This window comes from Podarcis vaucheri (genome assembly GCF_965113315.1).
Source record: "Podarcis vaucheri genome assembly, chromosome: 4".
NCBI lineage: Eukaryota > Metazoa > Chordata > Lepidosauria > Squamata > Lacertidae > Podarcis > Podarcis vaucheri.
The window spans coordinates 41,058,053-41,083,578 of record NC_138762.1 but is presented as its reverse complement, the minus strand read 5'-3'; the positions used below and the strand labels follow the sequence as shown (position 1 = coordinate 41,083,578).

General features: G+C 39.7%; 1 protein-coding gene across 5 annotated transcripts in view; it reads right to left on the bottom strand.

Moving 5' to 3' along the window:
• EPHA3 (EPH receptor A3) overlaps positions 1 to 25,526 on the bottom strand; it is a 217,515-nt gene that overhangs the window by 43,559 nt on the left and 148,430 nt on the right. For 2 of the 5 annotated variants that reach the window (XM_082219719.1, XM_082219723.1), the window contains 3 exons: positions 10,278 to 10,307; positions 7,394 to 7,518; positions 3,749 to 3,911 (listed from right to left, as the gene is read on the bottom strand). In XM_082219719.1, coding sequence (XP_082075845.1) covers positions 3,749 to 3,911; positions 7,394 to 7,518; positions 10,278 to 10,307 — 318 coding nt within the window. The remainder of the gene's footprint in view (positions 1 to 3,748; positions 3,912 to 7,393; positions 7,519 to 10,277; positions 10,308 to 25,526) is intronic. The other 3 variants (XM_082219720.1, XM_082219721.1, XM_082219722.1) reach the window with 3 other exon arrangements.

Sequence of the window (25,526 nt, the reverse complement as noted above, 5' to 3'; positions counted from 1 at the left end):
GAATTGAAGAAGTCGTATTTCTACAAGCAGAAGCACATTTCTGCTTGCTCAAGACACTTTTGGATCCATGCCACTGATAATGATGATTTTAAGGATGATTTATAAAATTATATAATTAAAGTAGGATCTTTTTTGAGTATACAAGTCAAGCATGATAGATCGAACCGCTGAACATTTTATGTGCAATTTTCCTTAGTAAAGTATGTAGCCTGAAATGTATTTTTTACACAAGAGGCTTAAATCAGCTCTGTTTAAACTGAGCTCCTAATATGAATGGAAAATGGACATCACCTACTCCTTCAGGTCTCATTCCAACTCTCCATCACAATAACCTCTAAAGGGCCAAACCAGACCATACATTAGCTTTGTATTCGTGTCCTTAAATATGGGTTTTTGCTGTTTGCTTTTTACACAAATTTAATAAATAAATAAATAAAACTGTGAAGTTTTGTAAAATAACACACTGCACTTAAGAGCTAATGTATCAATGAACTTGGTCTTTAAAAATGCTTGTTTTAAAGTCAATGGATCAAGTCCAAAGTTTCAAATGCTGTGCAAAAAAGTACTTAAAACATAATAAGAATATTGAAATCCAAGTCATGATTTTTAAGTAACCAATCAGAATATCCACCAAAATAGTATCATGATAATAAGAAACAACAAGTCTTCCATCTGTTCTGCAAAACTTTTTATCACCTACATTCTGTGCATTTGCCAGAGGCATCCACATGCATCTTGGTTCAAGTTAAGACAACACAAAAACATATTTATTTGCCATCTATTCCCATATATCATACCCTAAATGGTTTTATATTCTCTATGCATCATACAATTTATTCCATAGACTGAAGGTCATCATAATAAGTCATTAGTTTGCTAAAATCGGGAGCTCAGCTACTTTCCAGAAAAAGCTGGAATTTCAAAAGCTCACAAATCTCAAAAATTCAAACAAGATTGCTTGGCTTGCTGCTAAATTTTCTCTGTTTATTTTTGAGACCTTATACTCTCCAAACACTCCAGACACTCAGGCCTTATGAGAAGTCTGTCAGAAAAGTTGCTGCCACTGTATCTGTGGTATAATCTGTGTTATGCTATAACTTTGGAATTCCTCCCACCTTCCTCCAATCTCCGATGTCTGACAAATTAATCAGGACCAACTACTAGATGGTGATATTATTGCTGACTGGTAGTGCACACTGTAATTGAGATGGACATGTTGAATATTAACTCACTCAAATATTTTCATAAATGCTATCAAGGGAGGCGATTCTCAGACCCAGTGGCTCATTAGGGGAGTCAAAAGATAAGCGTTTGTGTTTTAAAATATAGAATTACATTGTGTACATTTGAAATGGTCTGATGACTTGAGTTGGCTTTGGTTGTTGTTGCTTTTCTATGAAGAGATCTGCAAGATCAGACCAGAGGCCTAACTAGTACAGCATTTTGTCCTCAGAATGGTCAACAAGATGCCCATGGGAAGCCTACAAGCCAACAGCATGACATTGTTAATGTTTAGTGTAAGCAAGGGTACTGTACATATTCTGGTTAAGTAATGTCTCTGCCCAAAGTTTTGGAACGCAGGACTTTCCCAGAAAATGGCTATTTTGTGGGGGTTCTTGCATGTATTTGTCACTCCATCAACTGCAGTAGTGAATGTAAGATAACAATGTGATAATTCCAGAACCTATCTCAAAGGTACCAAGGACTAATAATGACCATGGTATGTTGTACAGTTGTACCTCGGGTTACGAACCTAATTCGTACCGGAGGTCTGTTCTTAAACCCAAACTGTTCTTAACCTGATATACCACTTTAGCTAATGGGGCCTCCTGCTGCCGCCGCACAGCCACCACACGATTTCTGTTCTCATCCTGGGGTACTACTTCCGGGTTAGTGGAGTTTGTAACCTGAAGTGTTTGTAACCTGAGGTACCACTGTAATGAGTTTCATGAACTCATTGTTTCATGAAAAGTTTAGGTAAAGGTACCCCTGCCCGAGCGGGCCAGTCTTGACAGACTCTGGGGTTTGTGCGCCCATCTCACATCTATAGGCCGGGGGCCAGCGCTGTCCGGAGACACTTCCGGGTCACGTGGCCAGCGTGACAAAGCTGCATCTGGCGAGCCAGCGCAGCACACGGAACGCCGTTTACCTTCCCGCTGGTAAGCGGTACCTATTTATCTACTTGCACCCGGGGGTGCTTTCGAACTGCTAGGTTGGCAGGCGCTGGGACCGAGCAGCGGGAGCGCACCCCGCCGCGGGGATTCGAACTCCCGACCTTTCGATTGGCAAGCCCTAGGCGCTGAGGCTTTAACCCACAGCGCCACCCGCGTCCCATGCGCCACCCGCGTCCCATGCGCCACCCGCGTCCCATGCGCCACCCGCGTCCCATTTATTGTAAAAAGGTAAAGGTAAAGGACCCCTGACAGTTATGTCCTGTCGTGAACGACTCTGGGGTTGCGGCACTCATCTCGCTTTACTGGCTGAGGGAGCCGACATTTGTCCACAGACAGTTTTTCTGGGTCATGTGGCCAGCATGACTAAGCCACTTCTAGTGAAACCAGAGCAGCACACGGAAACACCGTTTACTTCCCGCCAGAGTGGTACCTATTTACCTACTTGCACTTTTATGTGCTTTTGAACTGCTAGGTTGGCAGGAGCTGGGACTGAGCAACGGGAGCTCACCCCGCTGTGGGGATTCGAACTGCTGACCTTTCAACTGGCAAGCCCCAGGCTCAGTGATTTAGACCACAGCGCCACCCATGTCCCCTGTTAGTTTATTGTAGGTTGCATCAAATTGTGTCATTCCATGTACCTATGGAGTCTTCCCATTTGGAGTCTATGATCTATTCTAGCTGAAGGCCTTTGCTAATGGAAGAGGAGAGGACATGTTCCAACCTGTAGTCCCTTGTGTCACTTTCTATTCCTTTCCAGAGTCCATAGGGACATGTATTAGCAGATAATATAGCACTTTATTAAGTCCCATGTGAAACATTTATTTGAATCAGTACTATTTTTCTAGAAAAAGAGGTGCCAGAATTCACCTTGAATGTCTCTCTCATTCTCTTACAATGGCAATGGCACCTACCTGAGAGGTGCTGGAACAGAGTTCTGGCCCTGATTTTAATGCCACTTTCAGAAAAGCAATGCATTGGGGCTTAGTGTAGAAGAAAGCCAAGCAATATAATACAAAATGGCAATTCACTGGCATCAACCTTTGCTTTGACTGTCATTTGCATGAAAAGTTACGATTCCCTTCCTAACCAACCAACACCCACCTACGGGGGGGGGGGGGGAGCTTGCCTGAAGTTAAGTTAATGAAAGCACAACTCTATGTACTTGGAAGATAGTGGGGTGGTAGTGGTTTGAAGTGACTGCAGTTCTTTTGGAGTTCAGAAGTTTAGGAGTCCATAAGTTTAAACAACAATGTCAGAATATTATGACACTGTGGAACTTTTAAATTTCTTTCCCGGCAGGAGCTGCTGCCTAGCACAGGATTCATTTAATTCTGGCAACATAAATAAGATATGGCAGGAGAAAGTAGGAATACCACCTGCATTATTTTATAGTATATTTCTCATAGCATGTTTTAAAATAATGACAAAATATAAAAATTTATAGGCATGTTAGCCGGAAAGGCAGATCATAAATATAGAATCACATTTGCTGAACTAGAGAGGGAATAAAGCTAGCCAGCCATATAATTTTATGCAGGAAAACAGACAAAATCCATTTTTTTACAAATACATACAATCCGGGCTGGTTTCAAACTCAAACTTGCGGCTGTTGGTTCCATATCCTGCAGCCGTCCGAGCTCTGATTTGGAAAACATAAGTGGTGTCTGGTTTGAGGCCACTGATGGTAACATTGGTGCTTCTTGCTCTTAGAATGGTGTAACTTGTCTCTTGCTCCTGCTTCAGGAAAAAAAGAAATGGCCACATTAAAACCCAAAATAGGGTGGCATATTGACGTTCTCTTCCACCTCATGCTGGCTGTGTAAACAGAATTTAGACTGAGTGTTAATTGTATTCACATGTGTGTTATCTTCCTGCACCAGAATGATGAAACAGATCGGTTCCTGATGTAATCACAGATACCCACGCTTGGAATTGTATTAAGAGCATTAATATTTTGAAATAAGGTACAAACAATAAATTTATTTTTCTGATTGATGCCTTTGGAGACAATGAAATCAGATCCCAAAGCCAGGGGGCAGAGGCGGAAGAACGATCCAATCCTACCACCTCCTTGCCTTGAAAGGAACCATAAAGTCTATTATTATTATTGAGAACATGAGGGTGCAGAAATGTCTTGACCCTCCACAGCCCTTTGTCCTTCTTGGTGTAATTTGGAAAAATGGGTGAAATTGCACTACCCCTAGCCAATATTTTAGTTATAATTACTGACGGTCTATTATTGCAGATCAAAAATAGAGTCACAGTGCATTATGATTTTAGGCTGATTAATCATGTGTGAAAGTGTTTTGCCTTTCTTTCTTCCCCTTTCAAGCCTTTTTTTTTTTACCAGCTTGACACAGGCATCTGATTGAAATCAAGGCCCTTTAACACGGCAAGACATCCAGAAGATGCCCTTATGCAAACCCTCCCCTTTCAGACTAATAAAAATAATGGATTCAAGAAACATTGGATTAATAGAATATATTTTGCAAATGTAGAAATATAAAATACACGAATAAGCATATTTATAGACTACTTTTTTTTTATTTAAAGAGGTTGCAAGATAAAACAGAGGGCACAACATAAAGTGGGGAATTCCCATAGGGCAGCTTAACATAATATTTCTTTCCCCTCCTCTGTAAGTGCAAAACGTCATTCGGGAGCAGAAAAAATTATCTGCACAGTTCCCATATCCACATCCAAGCACCACTCTGCTCAGTGCAAGTTACTCAAGCTTCAGAGTATGAATAACCTGCAACAAAGTGAGAAGTGCCTGCACATAGATAGTGGCAGGGGGAAAGGAAACAGGGCTTGCCATGCATTGGATAGTGTCCCTTAATTTGCATTCATCACTATGTCGCAGACAGCCAAACCCAAACATGTTTACTTAGAAATAAGCCCCACTGAATTGAATGGAACTCCCTTCCTAGCAAGTGTGTCCTAGGTAACTATTTTAATAGCCCAAAAGGAATAGGTTTGCCAGTATAAATGTCATCATTTTATGAATCTGAATGGCTGCTTAAGTGGAATTTCTGAGGCTATGTTTGCATAGTCAGGGTAGTTCCTTCTTTTTAATAAATATGCAAAAGAGGAGATTTTGTGGTTATGGAAAGGTCACATTTCTTATTATAAACATAAATCTGCATCCTATCCCCACTCAACTGAGAGTAAGCGCCACTGCAATCAGTGAGGATTATTTCTGAGTGGACAATATAGGATTGCATTGTTAAACTGCTTGGCAAGGTTTTTTAAAAAATATATATGATGAGATGAATGGCAATGTATCTATGGTAATTTCTGTTTTGTGTTAATGATCATCAGATTTTCACTGTACAACAGCCTCTAGGTTTATTTTTTCACAGAAGAGAAACAGAAATTCAGAAAATGCTGTACTTGATCATTAACACACTTTTTTATTTTAATAAAAGAACGAATCCCTCTGATTAAACACCCAATATGTCAGTGATTTATTTGAAAAAGGCTTGGTTTTTCCCCCTTCTAAGCATTACTGCCCATTTTCCCCACAAAGCAGAAGTGGATGGATCACAAAACCAACACATTACCAATAAAATAATCTACCAGAGAATATTTCTCAGAGGATAGTCAATTCTATATTTCATAGCGAGAAATTCTGCCATTAATGCATCTCATGCAACAAAAATGTTCTAGTTAATTCAGGATGGGGAACTTGTGGCTTTTCAAATGTTGTTAGATCCAATGCCCAACTTAAGGCAAGAGCCAAATAAAATAGCTAAATTTTAAATGATGGGGAATTACTGTTAATATATAGATATTCCTCAGTGGCACTCCGTAAAAGTCTAAGAGGCGCCGTTCCAATCTGACACTCTTCATATTTTGTCAGACTACAACTACCATCATCATTGACCTTGCTGGCAGGGACTGATGGGAGCCAGAATCCAAAAACATTTGGAGGCAACCTTTTTAGGAAAAGCTGCACTAGATGTTAAGAGTACATAATTGCTGTTTTGTATGCTTGTATGTCATGCTGCACTCTGGCACACAATTATACTCCTAAATACACCTCAGCCCTTTCTCCTGGTGCCCTGCTAATTAAAATGTGATGGGTAACTACTAGGTTAGGAACCATTTCAGTGGTCACATCCGAGAAGCTCACTTGGAGACCACATTGTGGTCTTTTAATTTTCACTGGTTTTAATTTTTTTTTAAAAAAAATCTTTTAAAAATCTTTTAATGATTACAGATATTTATTGAACTTTAAGGTCTGTGAAATTCTTGGTGCAGTTGTGAGTTTGCTTTATTGTTGTTATCCTCTGTTGACGGCTTTATGGTATGTTATATATTATTGCTGTGTTCTATTTATTTGTTATGGGGCATCCTTAAAAAAGTAGTAAATTAATTAATAAGTTTCAGTGGGTAACTGAGGGGAAAGTAGAATGGATGATAAAGTATGTCAACCAAACATAGTTGGGACAATAATGCCCTAATTTTAATTTTTCCATACTGAATCCTGTGTTTTTGCCTTTTATGCCTAGTTTTCATTTCTAACTTGCAGTTTTGTTTTGTGTTTTTTTTAAAAAAAACAAAATGATGAGGAAGATCTGATATAAGGAAAATTAAGTAACATTCCCTCCCTTCCCAAATAGAAAAGGTTAAAACACCTTCTAAGAAACTAGTCTTTTTCTGCATCCTGGAACATGGACAATTATAGTATCTAAACAGGTCTTAGAAATTACTGCTTACATGACTTTACCTGGAAAGTTAATTGCTAAGTTGAGTAATATAATATGTATTTGGAAAAATATTGAAACTTACGCAAATTCAATTATTTTACATTGATATCACAGGTGTATAAAACAAACAAGAATTCCATTTCTTAAATGTACTGTGTAAGTAGTATTTTAAAGGACAGTTGAGATGCTTATGTAACCTTCTTAAACTGATGTAGTCTACGCATTTATACAAAAAAGCCTAAATAAATAATAATAATCCAATCTAATATTAAATGCAGCCACTGAAAGCATTAACATTAATATGATACATCAAAAGAATGTAAATGTTGTTCTGTATATTTGCTCATGGTTCGGACAGCTAAGCATATTCTGAAGAATTTGGATATGAATGTGAAAGAGTATTTTTACACAGCTTTCAACTTCTTTTCAGTTTCTTATCTTACTCTTCCCATAACCCAACTGAACGGGCCAAGCCCACCCCCTGCCATCTTTGCTGTGCTTTCCCACCTTTTCGTAGTACTTGACTTCATAGTCCAAGATGATCCCATTAGGATGTTCAGGCTCTTGCCAAGAGAGAGAGACACTGTTCCTGGATGTCCGGTCTTTTCTAATTATTGTAATAGGGGATGGAGCTAGAGTGGAGAAGAAGAAAAAGAAAGCAAATGGAGTTTATCACTGTTCTAATCCTTGGCAAAGAGGTGGTGTTTCCATTTGAAGGGCTCCTGAGTATAAACCTGGATCCGTATCAACACTCAACAGCTGGATTATAGACTTCTTACCCAAGCCTTGAAGCAGGATAGCCTGAAGGAAAACGAGTTAGGCTTTCTATTGCTAGAAGACTGGTGGCAAATGAGCAGATGTTTCTAATCAGCTACTATAATGTAAGCAATGAAATACATTTGATATATTAAAAAGTGAAGCAAAAAAAAGTGCTCAGCCTATTTATTATGATGTTGCGGTGTTATTAGTACCAGATTCTGCAGCTCATTGATAATTTTTTCATATTCCAGGCATATGACAGGACTGGAGTACATTATGGGCAAGGAGTCCCAAGAGGTCCAATGCTAATAATAATAATCATCAGTGTACTGTTGAACATACACTTTTCTGTGACATTCTCTGTGGTTCCCCTATCCCAGTCCACTTCAAATTTCTCCCACATCCTTAACAATTTTCTACAGGGCTTAAGCAAACATATAGCTTTTTTAAAAAAGACACCACTAAAGCACAATTCATTTATCAAGGCACAGGTAATTTTTGCTGACATAATGAAGAAACACAAGTACCAAAATGCAATGTGGTGAAACATTTTATTGTTCATATTCAAGTTCTCTCCTTCATATGGTCCCATCAGGAGAGGGATCACAAATGTGACACCCAGAGGCTGTCGTACCAGAGAAGGGTCCCAATAAATATCCCTTCACAAATTAAGAATACTTAACATACTTTTTGCAATTCCACTAATATTCTGTTAGCACTGGGTCAGTCTCTTCTACATTGAAGTCATTATGCTATGTCCCAATAGCAGCCATTTTGTGTCATGCCACACCCCATAACAGCCACTTTGTGATATTCCCACCCTTGACCATCAGCATCATTTTTTTTTTGTATGCCATGCCCTCATGGCAGCCATTTTGTGACTGGCATCCATGGCGTTTTCTTTAAATAGTAAATAAGCCCACTGGCCCCAAAAGCTTGGTGACCTTTAACTATAAAATTAAATGTTCTACTAGATGTTTAAACAGCTCATTCAGTGAGCCCATGGTTCATGCTGGGTATCCTGGTAATATGGCAGGACACTAGAAAAATGGAAGACAAATTACCTGATGAAGATGACATGTAAGAAGTAAATGCATGCCAGCTTTCATTTGAAAATAGCAGATAAGGTAAATATTCACATTTATTAGAAGATCGGCCTGGAATTTTATTCCATATCTGCTCAAACAAATGGTAGTTGTTTTGTTTATAATACAACTGAATAGTCATAATGGGATAGAAACAGTCCAGGTTACTTGAATGAAGTTCTCATAGACATCAACTGGAACTCAAGTTATGACAAAGTTACTCCATTGATTTCATTGAGACTTCTTTTTCCCTAACTTAGCTCAGCTCATATAATTTTATTGACCCAAAAAACCGTAGAATTTTTTCAAATTACAGCTTTCTGGGAATTCATCATCATAAAATCACCACCATCATTTTCAAATACAGGTTTTAGTCATAAACATGGTCAACCCTTAATTAGGCGATTGGAATTAATCTAGCTGATTCTAGATTCATTTAAACCAGGGAAATGTGAGGGTGCATCCAGACTAAGTTCAGCTTCATGCATATAAGTAGTGGCATAATTGCTGCCCAAAAATGTTTTCATGCAGCTGGAATGTCTGTCACAAGACACAGGAGTCTGAAGGTTCTTGTTTGTGCACACTAAGGTAATGAATATCTATAGGAGGAGCCCCTACTGTAGGTCATTTCTATGACAGCATTGTTGGATGTGCAACAGTAGAAATAATTTAGTTTGTAACTTGAGGGTGAATTATGCCATCAGTAAGTCAGCTAACCAAGAAGGTAGAAGTGGTGCAGATGTTGCTTAGCAACCAGGCAAAGTTGTAGAAAGCTTGCTGACGCAACATGTGCTGTGATTGGCTATGTACTTCTGAGAGAGTTCTCTCCTGAATATTTGGTTGAATATCTCCTTGCTATGCATTCCTGAACCTCTGTTCCTTTCTCCTCAAATTATATTCTGTCTTCTGCTCTGTTTTCCTCAGGAAAGAGTTATTAGGCTTTATTTTCTCCCTGGACTCCATCAGTGTTTTTAAAGGGACTTTTCCAGCAAACATCACTCACAGCATGTGCTCCTCCTACATGGTTCAGGTGCTCTGGCCTTACTGGAGTGATGCAGGATGAACATATGGTGCAGCAGCTTCTATTGCTTGAAATGGATTTTGACAGCAGCTCTGTTGTTGCCTGAATGGATAAAGCTGCTCTTAATCTGGGTACTTCCGACAAACACAACAGAACATGCACGCACACATGCACACACACACACACACACACACACACACACACATCAGTAGAAGTTCAGCATTATGCAAGCAGCTCCAGCTTCCCATATACAACTACTAAATTTCGTGACAGGTCTTACTGGCCTGTATGTCCCCAGGGGGAACCATGCACCTAGGAGAAGCAACTTCACATAACTGAAGCCTTCCTTGCTGATCTTTCAGGAACAGTCCCTATGACTGAAAAAGGACCACGTTTACAACTCAACTGTGGCAAGACCAGCAAGGACTGGTCCAAGAATTTCGTGCATAGCTCGGAATACAAGGATTAGAATAACTGACAAGCATTTAAGCAACACAAATGGATCTGGATTATAACATCTACTCACTAGTAATTGCACAATCAGAAGTACAGGCTGCTGTTAAAAGATAGATATAATAATAGTCAGGCTGTTTTGAAATGCAGAGACCTATGTCATGCATAACTTCCTACTAGTTCATCTTTACATTCTTCTAATTTGTACCCTTTAACATTTTAGTTTGCATTTTCCAAGCATAACAAGCTTATGCTAAGATAAGTGCCATCCATATTTATGAGTAATTAACAAATCGTTAAAAGTTATGATTTCCCACCACCACTAATAATACTATAAAGTCAATCAATATAGTGTTGATGAGACAAGGCTAACAATCCTGATGACAGTGATTGCTCTCAAATTGTTGTAATCACTTTTTACAGTTTACTTATATACTTCTCTCTATGAGTCACAAATAATGTTAGTGAGTTGATTGTGAATTTTTCAGAAATATAGCTGTTTTTGACCCCCCCAACAGCTCCTCCAGTTACTGAAGCCACAACAACGTTGCACATAGTTGATATATACCACACCATGTGAATGGAAAAGTGAAATCTTGATTAGAGTAAACATGCTGACTTTTATTAATCAGACTCCACCTCTGCAATAGCAGAACTATTTGTGTGACCCGATACTTTATGCACTCAGATCTTTCCCAGGACCCACCAGGAACTACTAGATTCTGCTACTGAGTTGCCTCCCACACTATCCAAGCATCAGAAATTTTAATTTCAAGATCTGATAACTCTGCATATCTGTTATGGGTACTGAAGTATAGGAGATTCACTTGCTGTTTATACATATAAGTATTTATATACTGCCCTCTAGCAAAATATAAACAAAAACAAAATTTGAAGCAGTCATTAAAATGGTTGGCTACTCAAGGAAAGGGATCTTGTTCTCTCAGTTTCTCATTTTTCCAGTCTTCAATTCAGTTCTCCATATTTTGTTGCACTGTGTGATTTTTATTATTTTTATTATTATTATTATTCTCTTAAAAACCTATCAGCATTTTAGTGCAAATTTCCCATAATAAACACATTTTTATATGTAGTTTTTATTAATGTGCACATTTTTGAAAGCAGTTTTCCCTAATGTAATGCATTTTTTCATTATTTCCATCAGTATATTCATTTTTATGGACACTTTTCCTGAACAGATGCAATTTTGCAAAGACTGGTTTGTGAACTACATAGCAGAATTCGGACAAGTGCCAATTTCAAAGGTCACCTGCGTTGCAGTTCACAATTTATTTATTTTTTTTGAAAAAGTATAAATTGATAGCTTTGGCTTCAAATGATACATGAATGGAATTCCTCCCCCAACCCTACTCAATAAATATTTTAAACAACTGCATAGGGCTATCAGCTTAAAAATATATATTTAAGAGATGCCTAAAAGTCTTAAGCAGACATGAATATTGGTACGAAATTTACTCAGTCAATAACATCATTCCGTATATAATAACTAAATCCAAAACCATAAACAGTCAAACATTAAAGCATATACACCAGCAGTATCGAAGAAATAACCTTCACTGAATATAAAAGCCAAAGGCTTGATTGTTCCAACATGGGAAACTCTAAGTGGCAGCAAACTGTTAAAGGATACATAAATAAATATTCTTTATCTGTTACATAGATTTTGGAGGCAATGAAAGCAAGTCTGGGAGTGAAAAAGCTCATTCTTGTAAGTGTTTAAGATGCAAAACATAAAGAGCATGAAGCTTCTTAAACTCCTGACAATAATTTTAGATTTACCTTGCTAAAATTGATTTGCTAGAGAAAATAATCCCTAAACATATCATGCGTCTTCCTTTAGCTTAGTAGCAGCTAGACATAAATTTCCTTATTGATTTAAACTCCATGTATTGTGTTTGTTACATGAATAACTGGGCACCAGATGAACACATGAGGAAAGCCATGCCTGCAATGTGCATACACTGCACTCAGTAGTTACCGCTTCCTAACGGTTACTAACTGTTCTGTTGAGACTGTAGACTCTCTATAGGGATCACAAAGATTCATATGCATGCAGCTGCCCAGTGCTCTCATAATGATTCTGGACCATTAAATTGGATATGAGGGGAGTATCTAAAACCAGGTGCAAAGTGGCACATGAAAAACCTGTTTGGTTTCTTTCTCACCACCATGGTAGAACCCAAAATTTTCATCCCTGCAGCGTACTATGGTGGTTAACATCCAGTATGGGCTTCAGATATTTAGATAGGCTGGAGTGTAGTGTCAACGAACCTGTTTAGCTTTCTTGGAGGACTAGGTGGACTCCATGACCATCTTACCATTGCAGTTTGATCTAAAGCATAGCAGAACGCATCACATATCTAGGGAGAAAGTTTGTTCCCTAGTTGTGTCACGAAATGTAAAAGACATGCAATAGTGGGAATCTGATTTCTGAATTCAGATCCCCATCACTGAAGCCCAAAGAAATGAGGTAGAAGAGTTAGAAGAATTGAGGAACAATTGGCCCACAGGATTGCAGTTGACCAGTTTGTGCTCTTGTCTCTGCTCAGCATTTGTGTGCTTTAGATGAAACCCTGCTCATTGCATGACAAGACCTTCAAGCCAACCCCCCATTAGGAATAAAGAAATTCACACTGACGCAGAATTTTGGTTTAAAGTTAATGAGCAAAATTTAGGGCACAATGTTATTGATTACAGCAAATGTAGCGGTATTGGCTTAGGCATTGGCAAAAGACTATATCAGACTCCTGCCCCCTTTGCAGGAAGTCAGTAGGGGTAAACACCAAAAGAGGAAGCTGCTTTGGGGGAACCTGCCTGCATCTCCCCAGGTTCTTCCAGAGGCCTGGTAGGCCCTAGGCCCTCAACCAGACTTCATACAGGATCTAGACCCCGGATTCATTTAATGGAATACCCTTGAACAATGAAGGGGCAGGTGATGGCCAACCTCCCCTGCCCCACTCAACAATACCAATGCCTAACCGCCAAACCTTACAAAGTTGTGACGATTGCTAAGAGGTAGGTGAAAACCAAGTGGCTAATGCCAATCTGCCAAATGGAAAAATTCCTACCTGGTCCCCATCCTAAGACGGGCGACCAACCAAAGTCCAAAGCAAGGCCATAGGGCACCTAACAGAGGGTGGGCCGGTGTTCGGCAGGGCGAGGCAGCTGCTTGGCACACGCTGCACTGCTGCTTTTATACCCCTCCCCCATGATCACCCCACTCAAAATGATTGGCCAATAGGCCTGGGGTGATCATGGTGCCACCCTGGCGTGAGGGTATTGCTCCGCCCACGCCAGGGTGAAGGAAACTGGATTGAGGGCCTGCCCGCAACCAGGACTATCTTTTAAGATGATCCCACTTGCAGGGAGGTGGCCTAGTTTAGCCTCAGCTAACAGAAAACTCTAGCAACCCTGATGCTCTAGGACTTGTTTCCAAGAAAGGTCAGGTTCACCTTCTCCCATAAGCCCTTTCAGAGCTTGGTTTTTAAAAAAAATCCCATTCAGAAAGCCTTTGGGAACTGTTGATTACTGGCTGCTATGTTTCGTTCTTATGTCTTAGGTACTGTTTATGTGTCAGTATGTGCTGGTTTATTGTATTGTTTTACATTACTACATTGGATGATTTTTACTGGGTAATTAGGTAGATTCTGTCTTGGATCCAGACTAAGCTATTTGAGATTAGGTCCCACTGAAATGAACGTTAGTCATGATTTCACTTCACAATGAGTTCAATGCAACTAACTTAGGCTGCATTCAGACGTGAGATTATTCCATCTTCCAGATGTTTCCTTACCTGTTAATTTTCACATAAAATGCATCTCTGGAAATCAAGCATAATCTAGTGGCAGTTCAAAGCTATTTTCTGTGTTGTTACCGGAAAATAATCTGTTGTAATCCTTGAAATTTGCTGCAGTTTTCATGGATCAGGCCCCCGCTGCTCATGTAATGAAATTTTAGGTGGTATTCTAGCACACTGTACAGTGAATCATGGGGGAACAATAGAGTGAATGCCCAGAAAGGGTGTGGGGGGTGACAATTCCAATGACATTCCTTGTTGTGTCACATCACACCGACTGGTGCAACTAAAATTTAATGCAACATGGGTGGTTTTTCGATTAAAAAACCCATAGCTCTATAATTTAACAGGTGCTGCGGTGTAAAAGAAATGTTAGAAATTGGGACAGAACCAGAAAAACTAAAGCAATGATCCTTATGTCTGAATGTAACCTTTGTCTGGATCCAACACTCTGTTTCTGAATGCATAAACTGCTGTTAAATTCCATATGAATGAATAAAATATAACAGTGTTTAAAATAAAAACTATCACAACTCTTTCACAAGGCTTTAAAGCAAAAGAACTTTTAGTTTTCAAAAGACTTCTAAACTGGTGACCTCACTAATTATGTATTTCCTTGTAGGTAAGGTAAAAGGTAGAGGGCCCATGGACTGTTAAGTCCAGTCAAAGGTGACTATGGGGTGTGCTGTTCATCTCACTTCAGGCCGAGGGAGCTGGTATTTAGCCACAGACAGCTTTCCTGTTTGTCCACAGACAGACAGCATGACTAAACCGCTTCTGGCTCAACAGGACACCCTGACAAGTGCCAGAGCACACAGAATGGCCTTGTATGGATACTCTAAATGCCCTTTACACAGAGACTTATGTCCTATTCCACTGGGCCTCCACATTTTCTAGAACTATTGTATGTAACCTTTGAGCGAACAATACTGCAGTTTATCATGCAAATGTGCATTTTAATTACAGTATTCTTGCAATCTTAAAGTTATTTTGCTGAGGGAAATCTGTGAAAATTTGACTATTCTACTTCAGTATGCCTGCTTTTGTTTGGTTGGAAAAACACTGTCAAGAACTACTGCTTTTTGGCAAGTCTTCAGTGACCAGTATGAAACATCTTGGGAAGGGATGTCTCACAGCTCGGTTCGCAGATGACTGATAGCACAAGCAAAATAATTACAATGTTAACTAACTCTGATAGGTTCCCTATTGGGAACATCACTGAAGAGGGCAAGTCATGAAGAACGATCTACATTCTCACCTTTATGTGGTGGTCCCTGTAGATTACATAAGACATGCCTGAAGGATGGGGATTTTGGATGAAACTTGTCTTGCTGCTATTTCTTTGTGAACAAATAGATGATTATATTCTCTTTATCTCAGTCAAACACCTTTCAGAAACAATGACTTTTCTCAAAAGACAAACCTTTCCTTTTGTAACAAGGAGACATTTTGCAGTTGAGCTCATACAATTTTGGCCACTATCCACCAGTTTCCTATTTGTTTATCTGACAAGTGAAATGGCACAGGTGGAACATCTGGCCCAACGATTTCTATAAACATCCTCTCATTAAGAACTGGTGCATTTTTTTTTCTTAACTACTTCTTTCTGCAGAATCCATGCTATAGTGGGAGAAGGGGAGATGAGGGTCAGGTTTTGTTATGGAAAGAATAATGTTGGGTATAACTTAAAACTGTTTATTATTGTTGTTGTTGTTATTGGTTTCTATTGATTTATTGGTTTGTTTTTGCCTGTACAGTGGAACCTTGGGTTGCAAACGTGATCCGTGTGGGAGGCACATTCGCAACCCACGGCATTCGCAACCCGCAGCGCCGCGTCTGCACACGCGCGTCATGCGGTTCAGCGCTTCTGTGCATGAGCGAGCGCCGAAACCCAGAAGTAACCCGTTCTGGTACTTCTAGGTTTCGGCGCGTCTGTAACCTGAAAATGCATAAGCCGAAGCGTCTGTTACCCGAGGTACCACTGTATACGATATTGTGTTTTTTAATGTTTGATGTTTTGTTGTATTTTTATATATGCTGTAAGTTTTATATATTTATATAAGTTTTATATTTTTATATATGCTGTAAGCTGGCTGGGGAATCCCAGCCAGATGGGTGGGAAATAAATAAAATTATTATTATTATTATTATTATTATTATTATTATTAATTGCATTTTCTCAGAAACAGAAAACTGTGTGAATGAACTAAAGAATTATGAAATTCATTATGATTCTACAGCAATGAGCATGACTGTTGAACTCCAGAGAAATCATTTTTTTTAGCAGAGAGTGAGCTTCTAAGTTTCCCTCAAGGCCAAATTCCAAGACTGTAGTGATTCAAATGGCTTCTTGATCAAGCTCAAATCTTATTCACTGATGTAGGCACATGTTCTAGGGAAATGGCAGAATTTGAACAAGAAAATCATATATAGATATGTACACCAAGGAAAAAAAAATCCTTATTTGGTGAAAATATCAAATGGAGAGCAAGTGGAATTTGCCAAAATAAAACTAACTTTAGTACCTATCCTGTTGAAGAGCTTTGTTTAAAGAACAGTTTTATGAAGCACGATTTCAAGCATTTTAAAATTTAATATTTAAGACAGGGCCTGCCCTGGTCCTTAATGTGTGCATTAGGTGTATGGAACATATGCCCTAAAATTTATTGGGTTGAAGACCCTGTCTAGAGGGTCTGCAAACATAAAAGGAGATAAAAGAAAGCAAGGCGGAAAAGACAGCAAGGAACACAAAATGCCCCTAACTTTCACGTCAGAGACAAACTATTCTTATCTAACAACTTTCTCTGTAAGAACAATCAGTGGCGGTTATTTTTCACTGGTACTTTAAAATGCATATTAAACTTTGGCTTGTTTCACTCTTTCATGTGTTGTTGTCTGTCTGTCTCCTTTTAATAGAGATACAAAGTGAGCGAAACTAACGTGTTCCTCATATGTTTAACATGTGTGTGATAAATCAAGGATACGCCAAGTCCACTTGAAAAGTAACCGACTGCACAAGATATTCACTTCAGGAACCACAAATTATGGGGCTGTGGCTTTCCCAGATGGAGAGGTAAAAATCATATATGCTTTTGTAATGGTTTTTCTGGAGTAAACATGTTCAGACTTTCAGTTTCATGCACAAAATAGAAGCTTTGATGCTGCTTTGTCATTCCTGTTGAGAAAGCCTCACGGTGGTTGATGGAGAGATCCTGATGCCAGCTGTATGAATACTGTACAGTTAAATTATTCTCCTCCCCTGCCAGCCTTCTTAACTTCACCTCCTCTAAAATCCAGAGTCAGCTTCTGACATCTTAAAGATCAATGGTGAAAGACAGTGTGATCACCCTTGTTTGGAGTGTAAGGATTATGCACTGAGATCTTTGCTTCAGCAGGTGCCTAAATCTTATCTAGGGTGGTTCACAGCACTGCTCTTGTGAAGCTTATTATAAATCCAGCTGCTGGATATCTTTCAGAATAAGGAACTTCCTAGTAGTTGAAAGCTCTCAGCTATGTGGGAATCTGAAGGCAATTCATCTAGTTCACTACACAGAACAATGCCGCTGTGCTTTTGATTTTATGCAGCTATAATACCAGTATGGGATGGTGACTTGTCAACATTTTAAGATCAGTTTATGGCTAAAGGGCAGGGGAGCTGTTGAAGACGAAACCAAAGAAAACAGCTCCCATTTGTGCATACATTATTAATTCCAATTGATTCAGTTAGGTTGAATGGGGTCTTATTTTAGGCAATGGGTACAATCCAGCTAAATTTAAGTGAGCTTAAGTCCAACTAATTATAATTTATTTGAAATTTGGCTGCAATTTAAATAATAGACGTGCTGTTTCAAGTATGCATGAGGGAAGGAATATCAACTAATGGCTTGCATGTGTGAATAGGTCACAGGCAGGACTTTCATATTCCCTCAAACACCATTGCCTTTCGATGATTACAGCTCACAAATAAGCTGCTTGTTACCAAGTGATGAGAAATTACAAATTTAATCAGAGCTGAGTTCATAAATCAAGAGTGGGGAACTTGTGGCCCTCCAGATGTTGAGGGGCTCAATCTCGGATCAGCCCCAGCCATCCTAGCTAATGGTTAGGGATGAAGGGAACTGCAGCCCAACCACATCTGGAGGGATACAGATTCCCAACCCCTGAGTTGAAAGAGGCCTTGGTCAATGCCCACTCTTAAATCAGCCTACAACATCCAGATTACAAGGGGACAATCACAGATGAACTGGCTATTGAAAGGTATTTACAAATTTTCTCCTTCCTTCCTTTGTAGCTCATCAAATCTCAGAAATTTAGAGTTAACTAAAATCAAATATACACTGTAACCCCCCATCACAAAATTAACAATAGGCAGGCATATTTAAAAATTAGGATAATAGTGTTTAAGGACCTGCCACACACTCTCCTTCACTCATTCTCATCTCTCGCCTCCCCAACCCCAAACCACTTCAGTTCACCACAACTATTCATGCTTCCAGGGTCAGGCTGCTTCACATGGGTGATCGTTTATGGAAGGAATTGATGTCTGAATGCTACAGTAAGCCTTTTTAAAGGGTTGACCCTAGTGGGGAGCATGAGAGGCACAATTTGGACTTCAATTCAAGCAACAAACTACCCGTTTCTGTCTCAAATTCCTTTCCACGCACATGATTCTTCCCACTGTTCTATGTCTCACCCTTCCAACCTTCACCAGCACAAAGTTAAATGCCCCCCTTTTCTTTTCTGAAAAATGAAACCAAGCAGTCTAAGGAAACAAGAGGAGTTCAAGAGGAGAGCAGGTGAAGGAGAGAGGAGAGGAAGTGGAGAGATGAATGGGAAACTTTGGGAATGGGAAACTTTGAATCTTGATAGACAAGGCTAGCTTTTAATTACACTGAATTATTTTCTGAGGCTACTTCAATCGCAGTGATTTGGAGCAGGGATGTTGATCTAAGTAAACAGAGTTGTTCTTCTCATAGGTTATCATTCTTCTCTGAGTTCTGGCTGTGAGAGCAGGGTGTAAAGAAGTGGAATTAGACTATTGGGTGGCATAATTCTTTCAGTTTAAAAGGAAGAAAAAATAGGGACTCGCAGCTTTCACTAATGAAGGTAAAAATCACCTAGCATGAAATCCCCTGGAACTATATAGTCTTTTTCTTTTTTAATAAACAAAACATTAAATGTTCTCTACATGAAAGTACCTGGATGGATCTGCCTGAAATTTGGCAGGCTTCAGCCATTCTTGAGGGGCTTCTTTGCCTAAAGATCTTACCCATTTTTGTAGAAAGTGAAAAAATGCAAGAGCTGTTTTCATATTCCCCATTACAGTAAACGGAGTTGAAACAAAGCTTTGGATTTTTAACAGATCAAATTCAGACCCAAATAATGAATGAAATTGGAATGACACAGAGCATATCTGAAACAGACTGGGCTGCTTCCAAATGCTACAGATGCAAGACAAATCTTGTGGTCACTGCACACCCCTTATATCTTATTTGTCTCGACTTTTCGTTTGAGAACTACTAGCCTCGCATGGCATAAATTATTTTTTGTTTTTTCCCCTATTCTTTGCTGTCTAGTATTGAGGAATACAGTGGATACTGAATATACTGTAGGAAGGTATATTTACACTTTTTATTTTATGTCAGAGTATTGCTCCCCTATTACAATCTTGAAAGAGAGAGGGTTGTGGTCCACTGCTGGTCTTGATTTAAGAGATTTATACAGTTTCAGTCATTTACCAAAAGATCCAGATAACTATAACCAAAATACAGCCAATTAAATAAGTTAAGGTTCTTAAAATAATAAAGAACCCAAAATCTGATCTGAAAACCTATCTGCGAACTAAACATTGACCAAGCAGACTAGATAAATCTGCATATCAGCTTGTCAGAGTGGCACAGCTGTCCATCTCTCTCCATGACACATTCATAATTAGCACCTTGCCTCAGGGGATTGTGGATTTCATATAATTCTCCTGTGGCAGTCAGTGACCCGTCCTAAGCAGGGTTGATTGGTGTTATTAGATAACATCTGTGTGAAAACATATTATTGTGAGTTGAGATGAAGTCTTGTTCCCTTTAGCATGGCTGATAACTACGGGCCTTAGTCTGGGCCTTAGCATTATAATATAGTGGCAGAAGCCTGATCATATGAGCTAATAGAAGCAGAACGTGTTACTCTTTCCATGAGGCAGTTGACAACAAAACCCACCTAAAAGTATTGCAATACTGCAGTTGTGCAAGGCAAACTGTTCTAGACTCTATGTCAACGAGCACATGTGATCCAAGGAATAAAATGATGGATTAAGAACGTGGCTTTCTGAACTTCTTCTGCTTCTTTGTGTCCTGTTTTTCTTGGACAATGTTTGAAGTGTGGAGCCATGTCAGAGAATGGCATGGTTACTCCCCACACCAGTCCAATACTAGGGCTGGATTTAGGTTTGATGAGGCCCTGAGCTACTGAAGGTAATGGAGCCCTTTATATGTCCAGCTGTCCTTTGTCAACAGCAAATTGTCGCTGGTATTTTTTTTGTGTGTGTTGAATATATGCTATATGGTAATTTATGGACCTAATAGGTCCATACACAACACAAAACACTGTGGCTGTATGTAGGTTTTATTTTATTAGTCCTTTTAGCTTATATTTTGGAAATGTAGATCCAGTTTTTTCCCTTTCAGTTTTTTGGGGGAGCCCCCAAGAGAGTGGGGTCATAAGCTACAGCTTGTTTAGCTTATATGTAAATCTGGCACTGGTCCAATACCCATCCCCAGAAGCTGACAAGCCTGAAAAAGGAGTAACCACGTCATCCAACCATTCTGTGTGTTTTCTCCGTGGCTGCACATCAACGCAGACATCAGCACACAAAAAACTGCCACTGCTTTGGGCAGAGAAGTACATCTGATTTAGCCTTAAGTAGTATATAGGTACAATTACCCAAATGTCTTTCATTACAGTCAGAAGATGGAGTTCATTTACGAAACACTGTACTTCTATAACTGCATATGTGCCAGTGCAAATTGAAAAATAGAAACATGGTAGCATGTGTTCCACTAGGATATACAACTTTCCATGTTAACTGTAGGATAGGAACATGAAGGAAGCTCAGCTCTCCCTTCACTGACTCATGTGCATTGCTGCGGCAGAAGTCACCTCTCAACTCCTCCTTCCCTCCCTCCTTCATCTATTGCCACTAGGCAAAACTGCTCATACACAAACTATCCACAGAAGCAGCATACTGCACAGAGGAGTATGCACACGGGTGGTCACAATAAATAATTAGGTATTGTTCTGGCTTTTCTTTAGTGGTATTATTCCACCACACAACTTGTCAAAAAGGCAGTTGAGAAATATTAATTAACCAACACATTGTAACTGAATATCTCCATAAAGAAAGCATCTAAGGCTCATTCTGAAGAAAGCAGAGAATGAACTACATGGTGGCTGTACAGAAAGTTGAGATTCCTCCACTTCCAACCAAGATAATTGTGAAATTTAAAAACAACCAAAGTAATTTCTAGTATTTTCTTCTGTACTTGAACAAACAATACTTACTAGAGACCTATCTATTGCAAGCAAAACTTTCCACAGTGAAAATTATACTCTCATTCATTCATTGTTCATGTACAGAAAATCCCATAGGCATGAATGGGCCTCTCTAAGGCCAGCTGAATGCCATAAATCACAGCACCAGCACTTTAAAGCAATATTCATGTAAAGCTGCTGGTGATCAGGATTTGGGGAGAGCAGGAAGCATGGAGGAACAGAAAATATAATCCATAATATTATTAAATCTTTGTAGTGCCAGTGTTAGTATTTTATATGTCTAACATCAAAGCACTTAATTTCCTCCACTTCTATTATATCAAAATTAATCACTTACATGACCACTGTAATTTATATTGGAGATTACTGCTTTGAGTCTTTCATTAAAATCTGATTTTATTAATAAAACACATTCTTTCTGTGACAACAAACTAAAGTGTTATTTGACACTGCTGACTGGAGATTGGGAGTTAATCCTAATAGTAATTCTGCCAAATCCCTTGATAATAAAAACCACCCAACAATTGGAAATCTGTTTCTGTTTGCTTTCACTACAGTATATTCATAGCATCTCCCCTTATGCTACAGAAGCTAAACTAATGAAGACAGTGTCCCTAGTACTTATGATGCAGGAAAAGAGAAAACACTACCTCACACCAGATAGTTGGCTCTAGCTGCTTGGCAAAGAAAGCCCACATGCCTTCTTCACCTCTTGTTGGCTCTCAGATGGATACAGTGATGATGGAGGGGCTGAAATTTGCCTCTATGCCTGCCAGGTGATTGGGATTTCAACAGCTCAGCAGAGACAGAAAAAGGGTACATGGCTCCACCGCCTCTCATCAACTAACAACAGAGGAGGTTCTGCTTGTCCCTGACCTCATGCTGCATTTCTATAAGATAACACTCCCTGAGGCAGGATTATGTCCTGGTGAAAACAAATTGTTGTTTGACCACAAAAGCACCCAAACATTATGGACATGTGGACCTACTTCTTATAAAGACAGACAGAATACACACACAAACGCACTCCAAACAAATATGAAACCTAAAAGGTAAGAACAGCAGTTGTAACTAGGGAAGGGCAAACATCTGCAGAACTCATTGGACTTACTTGGAAACGAATTTAATTCTTTACTCAAAAATTGGAAACAATTGCAGTTCATTTTCAGAGCCCGTGACATAAACTCAACAAAAACAAAAGGAGCCCCTTCCTCCTTGGCAGCTGACCACTGCCCAAAACATCCTCCCTAGGCTTCCCTTTATTTATTAATTTCAAAAGGTTTATAATTTAAAATTAATTTTAAAGAAGATTTGAAAGATTTATAAAAGATTTATAAACAATGCACATTATAGTGGCATGGTGTACAGGAAACCAAAAGTGATACAGTTAAAGTAACAGCACTACATTAGCAGACAATCAGCAGACAATAACTAAGAATTGTATTCAGAAAAGGTGAATAAAAAAGTTTTGAAAATGCATCTAAATGAATAGATTGTTGGCCATTGCCCTATTTCAAACAGTTATGAATTCTGCATTAAGGTGGACACAACACTGAAAGACCTACTATTGGCAGACCCAAAGCACATATCTTCTGGACTAACCTCATGGACAACTATATGGGATCAACTGTGGTAGACCAAACTGCAGGAGGCAGTGGAAGACAGGAGTGCCTGGCGTGCTCTGGTCCATGGGGACACGAAGAGTTGGACACGGCTAACCGACTAAACAACACTGTGGTAGCCAAGCCTTGAGGTTATCTGTGTATGGCCACTGCGGTCAGATTACCCTTGTTCATGAACAGCTGAAGTTGGCATTCTGTTGAAGCTGGTAGAACCTCTTACTAGTCGCTGAATCCACTTGACAGAAGATGAATCAATAAGTAACCCCAGAACACAAACCTGTTCCTTCAGGGGATGTACAGCCCCACTCAGAACAGACAAAAGCTAACTTATAGAATCATAGAATCATAGAATCATAGAGTTGGAAGAGACCACAAGGGCCATCGAGTCCAACCCCCTGCCAAGCAGGAAACACCATCAGAGCACTCCTGACATATGGTTGTCAAGCCTCTGCTTAAAGACCTCCAAAGTAGGAGACTCCACCACACTCCTTGGCAGCAAATTCCACTGTCGAACAGCTCTTACTGTCAGGAAGTTCTTCCTAATGTTTAGGTGGAATCTTCTTTCTTGTAGTTTGGATCCATTGCTCCGTGTCCGCTTCTCCGGAGCAGCAGAAAACAACCTTTCTCCCTCCTCTATGTGACATCCTTTTATATATTTGAACATGGCTATCATATCACCCCTTAACCTCCTCTTCTCCAAGCTAAACATGCCCAGCTCCCTTAGCCGTTCCTCATAAGGCATCGTTTCCAGGCCTTTGACCATTTTGGTTGCCCTCCTCTGGACACGTTCCAGTTTGTCAGTGTCCTTCTTGAATTGTGGTGCCCAGAACTGGACACAGTACTCCAGGTGTGGTCTGACCAGAGCAGAATACAGTGGCACTATTACTTCCCTTGATCTAGATGCTATATTCCTATTGATGCAGCCCAGAATTGCATTGGCTTTTTTAGCTGCCGCGTCACACTGTTGGCTCATGTCAAGTTTGTGGTCAACCAAGACTCCTAGATCCTTTTCACATGTACTGCTCTCAAGCCAGGTGTCACCCATCTTGTATTTGTGCCTCTCATTTTTTTTGCCCAAGTGCAATACTTTACATTTCTCCCTGTTAAAATTCATCTTGTTTATTTTTGCCCAGTTCTCTAATCTGTCAAGGTCGTTTTGAAGTGTGATCCTGTCCTCTGGGGTGTTAGCCACCCCTCCCAGTTTGGTGTCATCTGCAAATTTGATCAGGATGCCCTTGAGTCCATCATCCAAGTCGTTGATAAAGATGTTGAATAAGACCGGGCCCAAGACAGAACCCTGTGGCACCCCACTAGTCACTCTTCTCCAGGATGAAGAGGAACCATTGATGAGCACCCTTTGGGTTCGGTCAGTCAGCCAGTTACAAATCCACTGAGTGGTAGCATATTCAAGACCGCATTTTACCAGCTTCTTTACAAGAATATCATGGGGCACCTTGTCAAATGCCTTGCTGAAATCAAGGTAGGCTACATCCACTGCGTTCCCTTCATCTACCAGGCTTGTAATTCTGTCAAAAAACGAGATCAGGTTAGTCTGACATGACTTATTCTTCAGAAATCCATGCTGACTATTGGTGATCACAGCATTCCTTTGTAGGTGCTCACAGACTGTTTGCTTAATGATCTGCTCCAGAATCTTCCCTGCTATTGATGTCAGACTGACTGGGCGGTAATTATTTGGGTCCTCTCTTTTCCCCTTTTTGAAAATAGGGACAACATTTGCCCTCCTCCAGTCTGCCGGGACTTCGCCTGTTCTCCAGGAATTCTCAAAGATGACTGCCAGTGGTTCTGAGATCACATCTGCCAGTTCTTTTAATACTCTTGGATGCAGTTCATCTGGCCCTGGAGACTTGAATACATCTAAACTAGCCAAATATTCTTGTACTATCTCCTTAGTTATTCTGGGCTGTGTTTCCTTTGCTGAATCATTTGCTCCAAATTCTTCAGGTCGGGCATTGTTTTCTTTATCGGAGAAGACTGAGGCAAAGAAGGCATTGAGTAGTTCAGCCCTTTCTGTGTCCCCTGTTTGCATTTCACCATCTTCTCCTCTGAGTGACCCCATTGTTTCTTTGTTCTTCCTTTTGCTACGAACATACCCATAAAAGCCTTTTTTGTTGCTTTTAACCTCTCTAGCAAGCCTGAGTTCATTCTGTGCTTTAGCTTTTCTGACTTTGTGTCTACACGTGCTGGCTATTTGTTTGAATTCCTCTTTGGTGGTTTCCCCCCTTTTCCATTTTTTGTACACATCCTTTTTTAATCTTAATTCAGTTAAAAGTTCTTTAGATAGCCACCCTGGCTTCTTTAGGCACCTTCCATGTTTCCG